Source organism: Danio rerio, chromosome 5 (assembly GCF_052040795.2).
Source record: "Danio rerio strain M-AB ecotype USA chromosome 5, GRCz13ab, whole genome shotgun sequence".
NCBI lineage: Eukaryota > Metazoa > Chordata > Actinopteri > Cypriniformes > Danionidae > Danio > Danio rerio.
The window spans coordinates 24,321,978-24,341,097 of NC_141025.1; the positions used below are offsets into that span (position 1 = coordinate 24,321,978).

Below are 19,120 nucleotides of genomic sequence, written 5' to 3' on the forward strand. Positions count from 1 at the left end.
ATATATATATATATGGCATAAAGCTCAGGTAAGTACGTCTAAACTGCTCAAAACCCAACACTTGTGCTCCTTATGTCTGCTGTCTTGTTACATTTCAAGACTACCATGCCCTCAAGTTTTAGCTGTTACACAGACCTTATGGCAATGGGAAAAACCTTAGCAAGCTAAAACAAAGTCGTTCTAAGATCAGTCACCAAGTCTTTATAATACACTGCAATTTAATCCTTTAATTTCCTTCAGCTTAGTCCCTTATTTTTGAGGGGTTGCCACAGCGGAATGAACCGCCAACTATTCTAGCATATGCTTTACGCAGCAGATGTCCTTCCAACCGCAACCCAGTACTGGGAAACATCCATACACTCTCACATTTACACACTACAGCAAATTTAGTTTAACCAATTTCACTCCTTGGACTATGGGGGAAACCAGAGCACCGGAAGGAAACCCACACAAAAGCAGGGAGAACATGCAAACTCCTCACAGAAACGCCAACTGACCCAGCTGAGCAACATGCATTAATAAATACATATTTTACATTACATGAATCAACCAGTATGAACCTGCGGGCCAATTTGTACATGCTTACCTATTTCAAAATGGTTTAACTTGTTCAAAACAACATAAAAAAATTAAAAAACAGACCTAAACCAGTAACCAATTTGCAGTACAGTAATATTGCACATTATACATTAAACATTTTAAAATGGAATATTTGATGACATAAGAATTTATGTGGATGACCAGACTGCCAAATGAAGAAGAGGATTGTGAATATGCAAAGTCTTGTATTTTGCACTTAGTGCCACAATAAGGTTTGTATAATTCCTGTGATATTTATGTTGTGCAGAGAATTTTACACAGTTGAGACATATCCTTGTTTTACAGGAGAAAATGATGTGCCTAGCATTTTCTTGTTCATTCTTTCTGAGTGACAAAGTGTACTTGTTGGCTGACAACTTTTGCCAGTGTTATTCTAGTGCAGTTCTTCTGCACCAAGCTGAAATTAGGTTTGGAGAACAGCTGTAAGTGTTAGCAAAAACCAAACAGGATATAATGAGTGATAACAAGATATAACCTAAAGCCTAAGTCTCTGGATTTGCAGCACAATACACAGACCCATATTGTTTTATTTTTTATAAAAGGTTTTTATCTGACTTAACATTTAAGAATTACCTCATGAGACTATTTATACCAGGTTTTTGGACGACATGTTATCATATTTACAGTTTCTTACATTGCTCACAGCTTTGAAAGTGATTCTTATATTCTTCTGTCATTGTTAGCTGTGGTGTGGACGTAAATTGTAAACACCATTTTTAAAACTACATGCAAAGGGATCTTAACTGTTAGTGGGGTATATGCACACAGACTTTTAATTTCAGTCAGCCAGCCCCAGGGCTTCCGGTTAAGTCATCCCATACAAAATCGCCGTGTTTAAGATCTCATTTCTTTGAAAAATGGGATCTTCACTGCCTGGCTGTGATATGATACAATATAAAGTATCAGATCAAACAAGAAGCAATGCATTAAATGATATTTTACCGTGCCATGTCTTTAAAAATATGGTAATTAATTTTACCCCAATATTCTCAATGGAATTTATGCGCTCGCCTGCGGCTAGTGACGGTGCCTGCGCTTAATTTTCAACTCTTTTTATGCTTTAACAACCAAATGGATACTTAAAGTCTATTTACATTACAACATCGATGCTGTAAAAGGAACCTTACGAAAGAGAAAATAATCACATAAAGCTTTCACCGGAAGTTTATCATTGGCTAAAAACAGCTGTGCATTAGTTAAACTAGTTCTGAAAGGGATAGTTCACACAACAATAAAAATTCTGCACTTATTTTCTCACCTTCCATTTGTAACAAACCTGATTAAGTTTTTTCTGAATAATTTGAGTGTGAGTAAATGCTGCTGAAATCTTTATTTTGGGTGTGAACTATCTTTTTAGGCACACCATAGGCTAACATATTAGTACAACCAGAGCAGATCAGTATGTCTGAATTTTTTCATAAACCAGTGGACAAAAATGCCTGGATGATGTCATAATTCAATCACAATTCTTGAACACATTCAATGAGCACTGTACGAGCACATGAAGTCATCTGAGAGGATCAATGAACTAAGCATAGTGTCACACAACGGATGTTTTGTCAAGTTTAACTCTCTAAAAATGCACAAATTTTGCCTACGCTGAATATAAATTGGTGGAGAAATCAATCTCAATGAGCAAGAAACAAACTTTATAGGCAAACTCAATATTTACTGCAAATTTGAGGCAGAAATGTACAGAGTATAAAAGAACAGACTTCAGCAAGCCGACAGACCTGAGCAGCAGCACACAGGTCACCCTCCCCCAGGAGGAGAGATTCACACTCCCCCTGTCCAACTCCATGCATCCCATTCTTTCCTCTTCAAAGTCCAGATGAATTTAAATGGTCGTAAATACTGCAAATTCTTAATTTATAAAGCTGTTGAACTTTCACACAAACACGTTAATAGACAAACTTCCCGCTGGTTACCAAGGAAACTGTATCGCAAAATTTGGCACAAAAATCATGGCAGGGGTGGTTAGAATGGCTAACATGGAGAATCTAACCATCTGGCTGGATACGACACCATGACTACACGACTGTGTCCCCTGTGCAAACTCTGTGCAGGTCCATAGTAAACACGATATTTGAGAACGACCTTCATTAGAGAAGCCCTAGTGTTCAGTACAAATCACCACATTCATGTTTCATAGGAAAGATTAACATTGTAGTTTCTCAGCAAAGCCTGTATGTCAAAATCACAGCGTGAGTGATGCCATATTACTGTGTGAGTGATGTCATATCACTGATAAATACTGAAAAGAAAAAACCTCAGTGCTTTCAAACTGAGATCCAACATCTTCACAAAACATATCAAACAAACTCAGATACAATACAGATTTAAGATGACCGAAAAGCATTTGTCACAAAATGATAACATTTAGCAAGACACAAATTATCTAAAGATGCTTAACTTGAAAATCTCGCTCATGAATAATCTTCACACTCTGTGTTCTTTAAAATACTCTCTGTTTGCGTAATCTACAACTAAATCAATCGCTTACACCAAAAGTAAAGTACACATTTCACCCGTTCCTAGAGAGAAAGAGGGAGGAAAAAAGAAGGACAGCGAGAGAGAAATGTGGTATAAAATAGAACATTTGTTGCGATTATAAAGAAAGAAATAAAGAATTAAGGATTCAAAACCAATCTGGGCTTCAAAATGACCTTCTCTGCTATGGATATAATCTGAGTTTAAAAACGATTAGAAATATTTTTTTTTTCTGACACATTCAAAAAAGCTGTCTGTACATTGACGTTAATATATGTTATACTGTACAATAGCCATTAATATGTTTGTTATTACAGGTTATTATTATTATTATTATTACATATTTTAGAATAAGTGCTTGCTTGGTTCGTTATGTTGAACCACTGATGGGACTCCAGCGCCCCTTACTGTTCAAAACACGGATCAAAACACCTGCAGGGTTTTAAGAGTCTTGCAGCACCACCTGGAGGCGGCAGCGGTACTGCAGCTCAGCCTCAGGGAATCTCGTCTTCTGTCTGTCCACAGAGAACTGCTCACACACAAGCTTGTCTCTCCAGAATGTTGTCAAGGGAAGTTCTATACCAATCCAACCGAACCGTGTTTTTGCTAGAGATATTTCCTTCTGGTTTACATTGTTCGTGATTTATTCCAATAGTCGTACTGTTTCATATTAGTGCCGTAATTCGAAGGTGATTGTGCTCATGTATTTTGTATTGGTTTCACCTGCTATTGTACTTTCAAACACTGCTAAACAGTTTGCACTGTTCGATGTGGTTTACAGTAATCAGTCGCTGTGATTGTGTAGTAAGGAATTGTGAGATGCTAATGTCGAAGTGTCGCATGTTATACACGTGTTGTCGAGTGTGGGTGGGGAAGGGTGGTGGAGTTGTATCCGTGGGTGAAAGTATTGTAAGGGTGCATGCTGGGATATCCCATCAAAGAATTGGGTGACATGGTTATGGTGTTGGGGGTCATGGTAACACTGTTGGGCGTCAAGGTTACAGTGTTGGGTGTCATAGTGCCACTATTCGGGGTCATGGCAACAGAACTTGGTGTCATAAGCGGGATATCATCTGGTGAGCGGCGGAGTGTAAGAGCATAATCCCGTGGAGATGAGGCTGGGGTCAAACGCAGGGGGTCACACAGTGACAACTCCTCTTGATTCCCCCCTGAGATGGAAGTGGGCGCATAGTTGAGGTCAATAGGTGGGGTTTGGCGCTGAGGGGCGGGCTGAGGGGGCGTGTCTTGTCGACTCCGCTTGTCTTTGCGGTAGTAAAGTGCAGCAAAGGCCAGGACGTTGAGGAACAGAAGTGAAGCTCCGACGGCGATCGTGACACTCAGCTCTGTGGAGTAATCACGGGGATTGGCAATGACTAGTGGCCCACTGCGGGCTGTCGACTGGGGGGGTTGTTTACCAGAAGTACGGGCCTTGTTACCTCCTGGGCGTGGCGTGGCACTGTGAGAGCTGTGTGTGGTCAAAAGAGGTGGAACCCGTGTGGTAGTGGACGTGTAGTGGAACATATCATGCAGGTTGTACAGGTGAGGTACCAGATGCTTCCAGAAGGCCACTTTAGTTGCCCGATAGTGATCTCGAACGCGAGGCTTCAGCCCAATGTGCAGGTAGAGTTGGTCATGAGGACCATACTTGGCCCATGTCACTTCTTCAAAACGGTTTGCCTTGGTGTGGATGAATTTGGTGTCCTGAGGAACTGGCTTGTTCGGATCCCTGAGACACACAAAATACAAGTAATTAGATCTGAACTATAACAACACATGGTTAAAAACTAAAGGTCTGTAAGATAAAAAAATTAAAAACCTTTATTTCAAGCATTTTTTACACATTAGAAGTCATAGAAATATTTAGTAAAAATATTTAGCAGTACAACTGTTTTCATCACTAATAAATGCTTGATTGAATGAACTAGGGGCGATGCGGTGGCATCCAGGTTCCCCTGGGTGCTCCTTTTTCCCCCTCAGTTCAAAGACATGCAGTACAGGTGAATTGGGTAAGCTAAATTGTCCGTAGTGTACGTGTAAATGAATGTGCATAGATGTTTCCCAGATATGGGTTGCAGCTGTAAGGGCAACCGCTGCTTAAAACATATGCTGGATTAGTTGGCGGTTCATTCTGCTGTGGCGACCCCCTTACTCTTTACGAGTAGTGCCATAGGATTTTTAATAACTAGAGGCAGGACCTCAGTTTATCGTCTCATCCAAAAGACGGATGTCTCATCCGAAAGATAATCAATGATAATGATAATCAATTCATTAGGATGATTACTGAGCCATGATATGACACTGACACCCCGTAAAAATAAATGCAGATTGCATGAGAATAAGAGACTTCTAAAAATAAAAATATCCAAAAGGCTCCAAACTTTTTAACAACATATAATTAATAAATATGTACGTTTTTAAACACACATTAAACATAAAAAGCAAACTAAGAAATGTGACAGTGATCCCAATGTGATAATGTTGTGTTGAAATGGGTCATCGATTATCTACAGGTGCATTGTTTGTAATGCCACCTGTTTCCAACAGAGGGCACCGTTTCACTGGGTTCAATACTGGTGCTCTGTTTTACATTGAAATTTACTTACAGCATTACTCCTCCCACAGTTTCTCACTATGCTCTCTGTGACCTACTTCAAGGTCATAGTGACTGTTTACCAGTTTAGCAGTCATTTCTGTTTTGCTGTAGTAAACCCGGAGGTTGGGTGAGACTGGAGCTAGCTTTATTGTGACCCAGTGCTGTAATGTGCTACTATCGCTAAACTGTTATGTATTCTTACACATTACCAAGAAATCTGTGAACATATATGCTTTTTTACTATATGTTTTTTTTTCTAAATGTACAGACTTTAAACCAAATTGATAAAAGGATGCATTATGACACTGTATAGTTAAAAAAAAATAAATCAGGGGTGGGCAAACTCTATCCTGGAGGCCCGGTGTCCTGCATAGTTTAGTGTGTTTGATTAGAGTTGGAGCTAAACTGTGCAGGACACCAGCCCTCCAGGATAGAGTTTGCCCACCCCTTATCTAGATCATAGGTTTCAAACTCAATTCCTGGAGGGCCGCAGCTCTGCAGTTTTGCTCCAACCCTGATCAAACACACCTGATCCAAATAATCAAGGTGTTCAAGATTTTTTTGAGCAGTGTGATTATTTGGATCAGGTGTATTTGATCAGTGTTGGAGCAAAATTGTGCCGAGCTGTGGCCCTCCAGGAACTGAGTTTGAGACCTATCATCTAAATAATTTAGATATTTTATTGCTGCATTCATTGTCAATTATAATTTTTCACTTTGTACTGCTTTTATCTCGGACTGTATGGTCATTTTGCATGGTGTTTTGAAATGCTGTGGTCTGTTTTACCCAGTCTTTGCAAAGTTGGTCCAGTAGGTCATGACGACAGCACTCAGCATGATATCATTACGGGAAAAGTTGCAGGGAAAGAGTTCTGTCGGACCGATAAGCGGAACACCAAAAACGTAGGGCAGCTCATCACCATGTGCGGAGTCAGCCCATGGGGGCTTCATGGGGCTCTGGCAGTGATGGTAGAAGGCATAGAAGAAGGTCGGAGAGCCGTAACGTGCGTGCAGGTCGGCTGTCACCACGGCTGGCTCCACCCACTGATGATCTGTAAACATGGCCACGAGGGTTTTCCGGCGGGTCTCGGGATTGTCTCGATCAGCCCAGTCAGTGTACATAAACTTTATGGTCTCTCTAAGAGTGTCCTTCCCTTCTGGATAACCATAGAGACTGTCCACAAAGTCAGACACAGTGAAGTCAAAATCGGAGCCAGAAACTCCACCCTCTTCAGGCTCCACCACGCCCTCCACGAAGCGGAATCCCTCCCCCTGGTTGACGCCCAGCATGATGTCATAGTTGAGGAACTCCCCCTGCTCCATCAGCACTTCGGGATCATCTGGTATGAGGTCGCCGTCGATGACTGGACCAAAGGCCACATGGAAGCGTGCAGGCTGGATTTCCTGCTCCACCAGCTCCCTGTAGCTGCGCTTCTGCATGCAGAGAACCAGGTCCTGCGTAAAACACACACACAAACTATTAAATCGGCTTCCTCACACAACCTGATTTGCATTAAGAGATTAAAAAAATTACTGTAGTAACTTAGTACTGTAGTGTTTGCTTTGGTCTGGATTTTTCTGAGTAAATTTATTGTGATCTCCCGATTATGACAGCGAAATACAGGGAAATCTCTGTCACACCTGCCAACACTGCCGTTTTTCCCAGTAGTCTCCCGTATTTCAGACCCATCTCCCATATTGTTCTGTCCCCCTGAAAACTCCCGTAATTTACCCACAATTTCATGTATTTCTGAGCACATTTACAACAGTCTGGACTCTGAAATAGGAGCTCACAGACATATAGAAAATAGCAACTTCTTGTTTTCCATTGGTCTTAGTAAATACTGTAACTACAGAAGTGTTTAAGAAGCATTAAATAGAAAAATCATTTAATAGGAACATTTTTAGTGATATGCTAATGGTTATGAATGTGGGAGTGTATGGGTGTATCCCAGTACTGGGTTGTGGCTGGAAGGGTATCTGCTGCGTAAAACATTTACTCAAAATAGTTGGTGGTTAATTCTGCTGTGGCGACTCCTGATAAATAAGAGATTAAACCGAAGGAGAATGAATGAATGAGATGCTAATGGTCTAATCCGATTCTGTTATTTCTGCTAAGCTAAGCTAAAAGTGCTCCCCGACTTTCTAACCCCGTTTACAAATGTTGAAAACCAGTTGATGCTAACTATTGACTTGCATATCATTTATTTTCACTATTGTGTGTAAATTTTCATTTTTTCAAATGTCACAGACTAAACTCAGACATTTGCCATTCCAATATCTGAGAGCAGTCAAAGTGTTTTTGAAAGAAATTAATCTTTTTATTCATCAGGCATGCCTTGAATTGATCAAAACCGACAGTGAAGACATCTATAATGTTCTGCAAAATGAATCCTTTTCTGAACTCTCTATCCTGAAAAAATCATGTGAAGCCAAAGACTGCAGTAATGGCTTCTGAATATTCAGCTATGCCATCACAGGAAAACATTGAAAATGTATTAAAATAGAAAACAGTTATGTTAAATTGTAATCGTGTGTCACGATATGACTGTTTTTCTCTATATTTGATGAAAGAGATTCAGCCTTGGTGAGCAAAAGAGACTTCTTTCAAAAGCATTAAAAACATACCAAGAAATGTTTCATAATCTACATTTGAGTGCAGCTGTGTGATGTGTTTTTGGCTTTTTATTTCCATCTCACTTGCTTCTGCACAACAAAAACCCCCCACAACTGCTTTGTCATTGTCATGATAATAACTAAGAATGCTTAAAAGAAACGACAACAAGCCCCTTACTTGTGTGTCAAGGACATTACAGCCGACGCGCTCAGCGAGGAGACGTGTGTATTTCACAGGCTGATAGTTCACTGACCAGCTGGACAGAGCGGAGCCACTCTGAATGATTGCTCTGTGGAACAAACCTAGAGAGAGAACAGAGAATGTCAGAAGAAAATAAAACAGTAAATGCCAAGTCAATATTCCAGATCAGTAATTATGCTAGTATTGTATCCGCAAAGGGCAGAGTTGCAGTATCCTTCACTTGTCATGAAAGACGGGTCCATGCGCATCCAGGCTTCTTAGAAAATGGTGAATGCCATCTCTGTGTGTATTTTTGTCATTCATTCGCAGTTATTAATTGAGATTCATTTGAGGTGCCAGTATGAGCTGGACAGGTAATTTCTTCTTGCATCTGCCAAATAATATGTTCAGTGCAGTGTTTGAATAGAGAGGTAATTGATTTTCTGAGACTTTTTTCCCTTATCTAAAAACAAATATTTCATGTTTTTGAAAGCCTCAAATAAATCATTTATTTGATTCATTAAGGCTGTTGATTAATTCAGACTAAAACCATTTCATACTCATCTGCAGTCTTAGCTTAGTCTTCTCAGTTTGATATTCTAATATCATCAATTGGCTTGAGCTTTAACCCATGAAATTTAACTCCCATCTGGCGTGTGGTGGATTTTTGTATTTATGAATGTATTGTTTGCTCATATAAAGCCTAAAGTATACATTAGGATTTATATGTATGCTTGGGTTTGCAAACCTTGCACATGACAGGAATTTTCTGATCAGCAGAGCATTTAAATGATGTTAACTCGTTCTTTGCCTTTTTAAAAAAAAGCTGTCATTCATTCATTCATTCATTCATTCATTCATTCGCTTTTGGCTTAGAGGTTGCCACAGTGGAATAAACCATCAATTATTTTATGCAAATGTTTTATGCAGCGGATGCCCTTTCAGCCACAACCCAGTACTGGGAAACACCCATACATACTCATTCACTCACACACACACACAAACACACACACACACACACACACACACACACACACACACACACACATACACACACACACACACACACACACACACACACACACACACACACACACACACACACACACACACAGTACACAAATAGTACATGCCTTAAGATTGTGCGAGAAACATGAGCACCCGCAGAACATGCAAACTCCACACAGAAACGGCCAACGTAACTTCCAGCTGGGACTCAAAACAGTGATCTTCTTGCTGTGAGGCAAAAATACCAACCACTGAGCCACTGTGTTGCCCAGGTGCCATTCAACAAAAGCATTTTTCATTATTTTTTACAAAACTTTTATGGCCTCCAGAATATCCTGTTGTATGAATAACTGAATATATATATTTATATATATACAGTTGAAGTCAGATTTATTAGACCCCCTTGAACTATTAGCCCCCCTGTTTATTTTTTTCCCTAATTTCTGTTTAACAGAGAGATTTCTTCAGCACATTTCTAAACATAACAGTTTTAATAACTCATCTCTAATAACGGATTTATTTTATCTTTGTCATGATGACAGTAAATAATATTTGACTAGATATTTTTCAAGACACTTCTATACAGCTTAAAGTGACATTTAAAGGCTTAACTAGGTTAATTAGGTTAACTAGGCAGGTTAGGGTGATTTGGCAAGTTATTGTATAACAATGGTTTGTTCTGTTGACTGTAGAAAAAATATATTTCTTAGAAGGGCTATTAATTTTGACCCTAAAATGATTTTTTTAAAATTAAAAACTGCTTTTATTCTAGCCAAAATAAAAGAAATATGACTTTCTCCAGAAGAAAAAAATATTATCAGACATACTGTGAAAATTTCCTTGCTCTGTTAAACATCATTTGAGAAATATCAGATTAAAAAGGGACTAAGTCGAAAAGAAAATGAATGAATGACAACAGGTCATTTTCAAAACTATTATTAAGACATAGGGATAAGGCATAATCTAGCAGACTGAGCCTATCAGCACTCTCAATGGTTGCACAGTCATAGATCCACATTATATTAGGGAATTTTATTTAAATTTATATACTGATAAATGCAATGCTTCCCGAGGGATTGAAATATACTTGCAGTGGTAGCCAAATTGAAACACACCATTTTCCCACATTACATAAATAATTAACTGTATATGACAAACAAAACATAATTTAATTTCTTTGAACAATATTTTTATTTATTATGACACTGTTTCTTTTCAGGGGCGTCACAGTGGCGCAGTGAGTAGCAAGATCGCTTCACAGCAAGATGGTTGCTGGTTCGAGCCTCGTCTGGGTTAGTTGGCATTTCTGTGTGGAGTTTGCATTTTCTCCCCATGTTTGCATGGGTTTCTTACGGGTGCTCTGGTTTCCCCCACAGTCCAAGGACATGCGGTATAGGTGAATTTAATAAGCTAAATTGGTCGTAGTGTATGTGTGAGAATGTGATTGTGTATGGGTGTTTCCCAGTGTTGGGTTGTGGCTGGAAGAGCATTTACTGCGTAAAACATATGCTGAATAAGTTAGCGGTTCATTCTGCCGTGGCAACCCCTGATCAATAAAGAGAATAAGCTATAAAAGAAAATGAATTAATTATCTTTTTAATTGGTTAAAGTATAAAAAACATCCACAATTTTTCTTACTTTTATGCTATTCAGGAGCCATGTGCACCCACTGACAGGTCAAATCTGCTTCTCTCTCTCTTTTAAGTTCAAAGCAAACTTGAATGCCAAAGCATTTTAGATATGCATATAAAATAGCCTATGTAATGCATTAACATCATCAAATTAATAATAAAATAATAAATAATAATAAAACATACAGCAAATGAGAAAACGAAATGAAAACAGACAATATCTCTAAAAATAATCATAATTACAAGTTTAAAACGTGTAGATTGTAAAGGCAAGTGCGTTGATAAATCAATATTAATGGTTTACATATATTTTGCAGCCAGGTTAGACCACTCATTTCATCCTCTTCGAGTATATAGTAAAGTTTTTCTGAGTCGTTTAAATAAAAAATAAAAAAGTAAAACTATTTAATGTTACTTTCACAACTGTGCATGCGCAGTCAGCTGCAAAGCCAAGTGAAAGTAGACTTCAGTAAAAAGGTAGAGCAAAAATGCATACGAGCTTTAGAAAGTAAATAAATGAATAGTTCACCCAATTATTAATAAGTTATTTAGAAAAATGCTAGAAAACTGTAACCATTGAGGATAGTAGGAAACACTAATACACTGGAATTCATTGGTTACAGGTTTTCAGTAATTAAAAAAAACATCTTTTGTGCTCAACAGAAGAAACAAATGTAAACCGGTTTGTGACAAGTGAATGATGTGTAAAACATGACAGAATTTTCAGTTTTTGGGTGAACTATCCCTTTAACTGTTTTGTCTATAAGGTGTCAGCACTGAGCTAAACTGTTGAATCATTGTCAGAAAAGAAATGAAGCAGGCAGAACATAGACAAAAACAGTAGAGGCCTAGAATACAAGTGAGGGCTTGAGGGAATAAAAATATATCTTTACAAATATAATGTATTCACTCATAACAGAGAGAAAAAGTACAGACACTGGTCAAGGAAGAATCTTTTTAGTGCACACATTTTGAAGGCCTGAATTTGTGTACACTAACGAATGGAAAATACTTTGAGAGCAACTTTGTGCATTGGACTGCGAGCATATGCTAACGTATGCGTAAAAAAAGCGCCTACTTTAGGCTTAAAACTTCACACTCAACTATCCCCTCAGAGACAGCGAACACAGATATCTGGCAGCTAGCATGTCTTCAGAGACACTAATCCCGAACTCGATAGGCCTAAAATACAATATCATGCCCATCAATATCCTCAGATGTTCTACGCAGAGCACGAGCCGTGAGTCATCGGCAATGTGGCCTTGAGCAAGACTCTCACACCCGACTGCTTCAGCAGGACCAAGGCTGAAATGAGCATTACGTTTCTGCTCTATTCACTTCTATCGGGATTTCAGCCAAAACAAGGCTTCCATAATCAGCTCTGAATCATGTAAATGAATACCAGGACACAGTGGAGAATCAAGTTCAACTTCCATATCCTACTGGGAAGCCCTACTGGGTGTAAAACATGCCCACCAGATGGGGGTTGGAATTTTGGGGGATGGAGATGTAGCCAGCTATTATAAAGCACTGTTAATCAGCCAGTAACTTACCGTAAATCTATTACAGCAAAAATACTGTTTTTACAGCTCCATTTATCTTGCTGTTTATGTATTGTCAGTATGTATTTTATCGTTACTGTAAAATATAAGGTAATTTTGATGCACAATATACATTTCATTGCATTTTCCTCTGGCTTAGTCTCTATTTCAGAGGTCACCACAGCAAAATAAACCACTATTCCATAAATAATTAAATAAACTATTAATGCATATGTTATATGCAGTGAAACACCCATACACATACATATACTACGGCCAAATTAGTTCATCTTTGGACTGCGGGGGAAACCGGAGGACTTGGAGGAAACCCACACCAACATGGAAAGAACATGCAAACTCCACACAGAAATGTCAACTGACCAAGCCGATGCTTAAACCAGCGACCTTCTTGCTGTGAGGCGACAGCGCTAACCACCATGCCAACTTCATGTACAGTACAACTTACAATACAGTGACATACTGGATAACCATCCTGCAGTAAAATACAGTTCAGTTCACAGGTAAATACTGTGTAATTTAAAAAATCGCTAACAGTCTGACCAAAACAATCTACCACAAGCAGTGAGAAATAAAAAAGATAACTTTTTGTAATATAAGCAAAGTTATATGGGTATTTCCCAGCTCAGTGTTGAGTTGTCGCTGGAAGGGCATCCACTGTGTAAAACATATGTCAGAGTAGTTGGCGGTTCATTCTGCTGTGGTGATTTATTTGTGGTGTCCATGATTTATTTAAATACTCTTTGCCTACATTTTGCATCTTAAAAAGGAAACTCTTACAATCACATATTTAATAAGGACAGCAGCAAATAAATGTAATAAAATCTGTCCTTGCTCTTTCATCTAATCTAATTTTTATATGTCAGTAAACCTTGCTAGCATTTTTTAAAAAGCAAAACAGGGTTGGTGCAAGCTGTTAGCTAATGTGGCTCTAAGGCCTTGTGTATGTACACCTACTACTGAGATGGGTTTTAGATGATCGGATCAAAATCTTATGCAATCTAAATAATATATCAAAGAAGCTTGGGGAATCCCAGTATAAAAGCACTGCTTTAATTGATTATGCAGTTTATGTTAGTGAAGCACAGCGTTTCTCAATGCTGGTCCTCCTCTCACACCACCGATCTGCATATTTCGCATGATTTAGACTGTGTTCTGACTGGCACCTCCCTACACAGTGTGCATTGTTCCCTAGTCCCACCTCCTTCATTGCTCTTTACTTGAGCACGAGAAAGCTTTATGTGTAATTATATTATTATGTGTTAAATGATATACCTCCTTAAATAAATACAATATAAACTTAAGTTTACAAAAGATGATGCATATCTCATCTTTGAGGAGGTCCCAAAAAGACTATGGAGTCAAAATAAAGTATTGAGCAAAAAAAAGAAAAAAGAAAAAGAAAAAAGAAAAAAAGAATCTACAAAAAATTTTGAAAATGAAAAATAAATTTTGCCAACAAAAATAAAGAACTGCAATAGGAAAATAAAGTTTTGAGAAATAAAAATGAAATTTGCAAACAAAAAAAGAACTGCAAACAATAAAATCAAGCAGTGCAAAAAAAAGAATTTTTTTATTGCATATATATATATATATATATATTTGTGTGCAATAAAAAATATATATTTGCAAAACATTTTTATAGCATTGCCTTTACAAAACTCATCTAATCAATTGCAATGTTCATTTTGATTAGCTTTTTAGTCAACCGTGAGTTTGCGATGCTGTTTTCTCTTCACATTTCACATTTTTGACAAGGGGGCGAAGTCAAGGGAACTTTGGCGTTTACGGCAGGCATGGACCTCCCTCCATTTAAGCTACATCATCATTTGATTGCAAACCACCATAAAACTTTGAAAGAAGAAGAAGCAGAAGGATGGCTGATCAGAGGCACACGAGAGAAGTTAAGGTATGGCTGCGTCCGAAACCACCTACCACTCAGTAGGTACTGCATTTGAATTTAAACATACTACTCGGCCGTTAAAAAAGTGTGTTCTATACAGTATGAATGTGAGCAGTATGAATGGAATTTAGACGTACTACATCCGCCATTTTGTCATGGTCACGTGACCTACCTGCGTCTGTTGCGTCGCTTCACTGCCAATCATGAAGAACGAATTTAAACAATACCTTTCACTGATCTAATTGTCTCATAACAAAAAGGCTCTAAAAACTTAAACTGTCTGCGGCTCTTTCCCTATGTTTGAGTAAATTTAGCTTTTTCAATATGTATTTTTTTATTAAAAAAAAGTGTTTTTTTTTTTTTTGCACTTCTTTTTCTTCAATGTTAAATATGATTGTTCTGCCTATTTGTTGTTGTTTGTATAAATTGTATACACTGTTTATGGGCTTAAAAAAAAAAAAAGAACTCCCATTTATGAATTTGCTCTAAGGGCATCATGGGATAGCGCAGCATGCATGGGATGCGCACTCCAGAATCTCGGCAGCAGTAAGTCATCCGGGTACTTCTCACATACTGATTTTCAAATTCTTTGAATTCGTACATACTACTCGCCTCACATACTGATTTCAGAGTACTGTATAGAATGGAAGTATGCGGTTTCGGACGCAGCCTATGTCTTATTGATAATTTCATTTTATTTCTCTTCTTTTAAAGTTTTATGGCGGTTGGCAAGCAAATGATAGTTGCATTCCGCCCCCTACTGGGCTGTAAGATTACCTCGGTGATACTGAGTCTCCAGGTAATGACATCACTTAAATGGAGGCAGGTCCATTGCAGTAAATGGCCAAGTTTTGACTCCGCCCCCTTGTCAAATCAGGGCCACAAAGTGAAAAGCACAGAAATGTGAAGTGCTAAGTGAAAACAGCATCATAAACTCACGGTTGACTAAAAAACTAATCAAAATGAACATGGCAATTGACTGGACGGGTTTTATAAAGGCAATGCTATAAAAATGTTTTGCAAATTTATATATATATATATATATATATATATATATATATTTAAATTGCAAATATTTGTATTTTTTGCACTGTTGATTTTTTTGCAGTTCTTTTTTTGTTTTCAAATGTAGTTCTTCTTTCTTAAAACTTAATTTTTTTCTTTGCAGTTCTTAATTTTTGTTAGCAAAATTAATTTTGAATTCTTAAAAATATAGTACTTTATTTTTTGTTTGCAAAACTTTTGTTTTAATTTGCAAGTATATATAGCTCTAGATTGACTCCATCATGGAAGAATACGGTGTGGATATCCTGTTGCCAAATCCGAACAACATCCTACATGAAAAACATTCAAAATGTACAGTGTGTTGAGACACAGGATTGAGAAACACTGGAGTAGCATAAGAATCCCAAAAAACATTGAATAATCTAGACTTTTAATTATATATATATATATATAATATATAATTTTCCCAAAATGTATAAATAATAATATAAATATATCATTTTCTCTGTTTTTTCTCTAAAATTGCTCATTTCCTTAGTTGCTGCCATGTAGAAAATTGTATTTAATCTATATCATTTAAGTATACAGAACGAAACCGAATCCACATCAATATGCAGATTTATTCTTGTCTGCAGAAGAGCTTTTCTAGTCAACAGTAAAATTGATTTTTAATTGTTTGGAGCAATAGTGTATATTCCCTTGGTCTGGAAGACTGGAAATAATTTAAAGAGAGCTTAAATCTTAATAACTCAGAATCAGTGTATTAACAAAAAATAAAGGACTGTATGTGGCTAGAGTCCAGTCCTTTTGAGCATCTGCATAAATGATACAGCAGAAGTAGCGGAGCAATCTGCCACTCCTGACCTCACAATACACACACTGAAATCTAATGTCTGCTCAACACGGATGACCTACTCCTGCAGTCCACATACAAAAGAAATGTAGTGGAGACTCTTCTGCTTTAGAAATAATCGCAGAAATTGGTAGTGACAGTCAATTTGGACAAAGCCAGAACTACTGTCTTACAGAGGATTTCTGAGAACACACTTGCAGAATTTAGATACTAGAATTTAAAGGAGTCATGAAGTGAGAGATGGACATTCCTTTAATCTTTTCATGTACACAAGAGGCCATTGTGTCATGAAATATCCTTTAAATTTCAGAACTCAAAACCTTTTTGTTAGTCTAAAAACCGCTCATATTGTAGCTAATCTGCCAAAACGACAGGTTGTGAATGTGCCTCTTTATTATATAACATCGTGGCTTAACTCTGCCTCCACAGAAGAAGATCAATGTCTGTTCCTACAGTGCCAATTTGTGGAAAAACACAGTTTTTGCCTTGGCTTCCTTCTGATCCAAACATTTAGAAAGAGTAGATGAACTTCATTTTAAATGAAGATCCAGGCTGCATCAGTAAGAATTGATCCTTCATTTATGCCGTTGTTTTTACAGATTACTTCACAAACAAGACAAAATTGGACAGAACAGCTGAATCTAAAAAACAAATGTTGCACTCAAGTCAGTAACTGATTTTAATATGCGTTCACTATTACACTGTAAAAAAAATCTAACTTAAAAAAACAACTTGAAAAAAGTTGAAATTACTTGTTTTTTTTTTGTTTTTTTTTTTGGTAGTTTGGCAAAAATCAGTTAATATGTCTGTAGAACTACATTTAACACTTGACTAAACCTAAATCAACAATTTCTTCATCAAGTTAAAAAGATTAGTTTTGTGAGCAACTTCTGCCAACTTGTTACTTTAAGTTGAGTTAAGACCTCCTCACTTGAAAAAATAAAAGTTGCAGTATTTCTAACATTAACAACGACAAAAATAATAGTAACACTAATAATACAATTAATGTCATTATTATTAACAACAAAATACTACTGCAATAATGTTAACATAACTTGAAATTATTATTCACTAGTAATTTATCTTTTTTTTTTTTTCCGGGGGTCACAGCTGCAGAAAGAATTTTCACATTTATAGCTCGCTTCACAAAAAGAAATAGCGCATGTGGACTGTTAATTTAAGTGTTATGTATATATATATATTTATGGAAGTTTTTTCCTAACAAAATAAAAATAAAAATTTAAATCCCTAAAAAAATCAACTAATAAATCAAACTTTCAAAACAACTGCTCAAATGATAAATCAAACACCTTAATTATCAACGAATAAATCTAAATGTATTTTTCATGAACAACTCTGTAAAATCCTGTATTAATTAAATGACGGTTCAAATGCTCAAACTATAATTCACCTGTTTGTGGTTCCTCCTGATTACACACACAGAGTTGGAAGCTCATGATGGAAGCTCATCATGATTATAGGACTATAAAGACACCTCATTCACACACACTCTTTGAGTCTTGTTTTTCCCTGTGAAGTATTACAAAGTGGTTTTTGCTGTTTGTGCTGCCATGTTTTGATCCTTGCCTTGTTTACTGGAATTGTTGTATTGCCTCCAGTACTGTTTCTAACACTGTGTCTAATAAATATTTTGTTAACATTAGTCTCTATTTTTTAGTTATTTTTTCAATTGAACTATGTTTGTTTGTACTACTTAGTACTATTTCCAAAAACGTTTTTGTGTTCACTCAGCCTCAGACATTTTAGGTCAGTGCAGCTGATGGTTTCAAAATTTGAGTAAACAAGAAAAAGCAAAAGGAAATAAGGATTATGATGTTTTTGTGTAGACTCAACTTAAGGCATCCCAGTTAAAAAGTTTTGTTACAGAGTAGTTCACCTCTCCATAAAAATAATAATCTTATGTTAACCCAACTAAATGTTTTTCGTATTACTGACAAATAGTTTTAGGTCAGTGCAGCTGATGTTTTCAAATTTTTTTTGTTGTTGTCGTTGTTGTTGCTGTACTGCCTTAATTTTTTACAGTGTACTTTGTCTGTTATAACCTGATAAGAATACAGCGTTTTAGCATTTGTAACCTAAACCACAGAAGAAATTATATATGAAAGAAAAACATACGCAGATGTTTACATTGATAGACACACATCTGTCCTGTTAGCAACTGTAAGCCAATCATACAAGTGGGCATTCACTTCAGAGTCTAAAACCGCCATGCCTCCTCAAGTAGTGTGTTCAGATGAGAAGAACAGAAAATAACCCATTACTGTAAAAAACATGATAGCATTATAGGTGGATCTTGTATTTAAGAAAGTTGGCGGTTATTTCTGCTGTGGTGACCCTTGATTAATAAAGGAAAAGGAAAAGAGAACGAATGTGCAGTTGGCTGAAAAATATGTATTCAAGCAAATGCATGTATAAAACGCAGTGGCAGTGCAAAAACAGTGAGACAGAGAAAGATTGATGCGTAGCGTAGAGGAGACAGAGTGTTATCAATACTGTACGTTGAAGCAAAACGTTGATGTAGGATCAATATCCCTGCAGGTGTGTGTGATTGGCTGTGATCTCTGTAAAACACACACACTTGAGGCCCACAGCAGAGGGATACGGCTGATGAGGCAGGAGACGGTTACCATGGTTACAGCAGAGATTACCGTGGTAACGGAG

General features: G+C 37.3%; 1 protein-coding gene across 3 annotated transcripts in view; it reads right to left on the minus strand.

Moving 5' to 3' along the window:
• Nucleotides 1-2,248: 2,248 nt before the first annotated feature.
• The window catches only part of nlgn3b (neuroligin 3b), a 67,333-nt gene continuing 50,461 nt past the window's right edge, over nucleotides 2,249-19,120 (minus strand). For 2 of the 3 annotated variants that reach the window (XM_087252567.1, XM_087252568.1), the window contains 3 exons: nucleotides 8,477-8,601; nucleotides 6,470-7,137; nucleotides 2,249-4,816 (listed from right to left, as the gene is read on the minus strand). In XM_087252567.1, the coding sequence (XP_087108693.1) occupies nucleotides 3,934-4,816; nucleotides 6,470-7,137; nucleotides 8,477-8,601 (1,676 nt within the window). In that variant the 3' untranslated portion in view covers nucleotides 2,249-3,933. The remainder of the gene's footprint in view (nucleotides 4,817-6,469; nucleotides 7,138-8,476; nucleotides 8,602-19,120) is intronic. The other variant, NM_001166334.1, reaches the window with a different exon arrangement.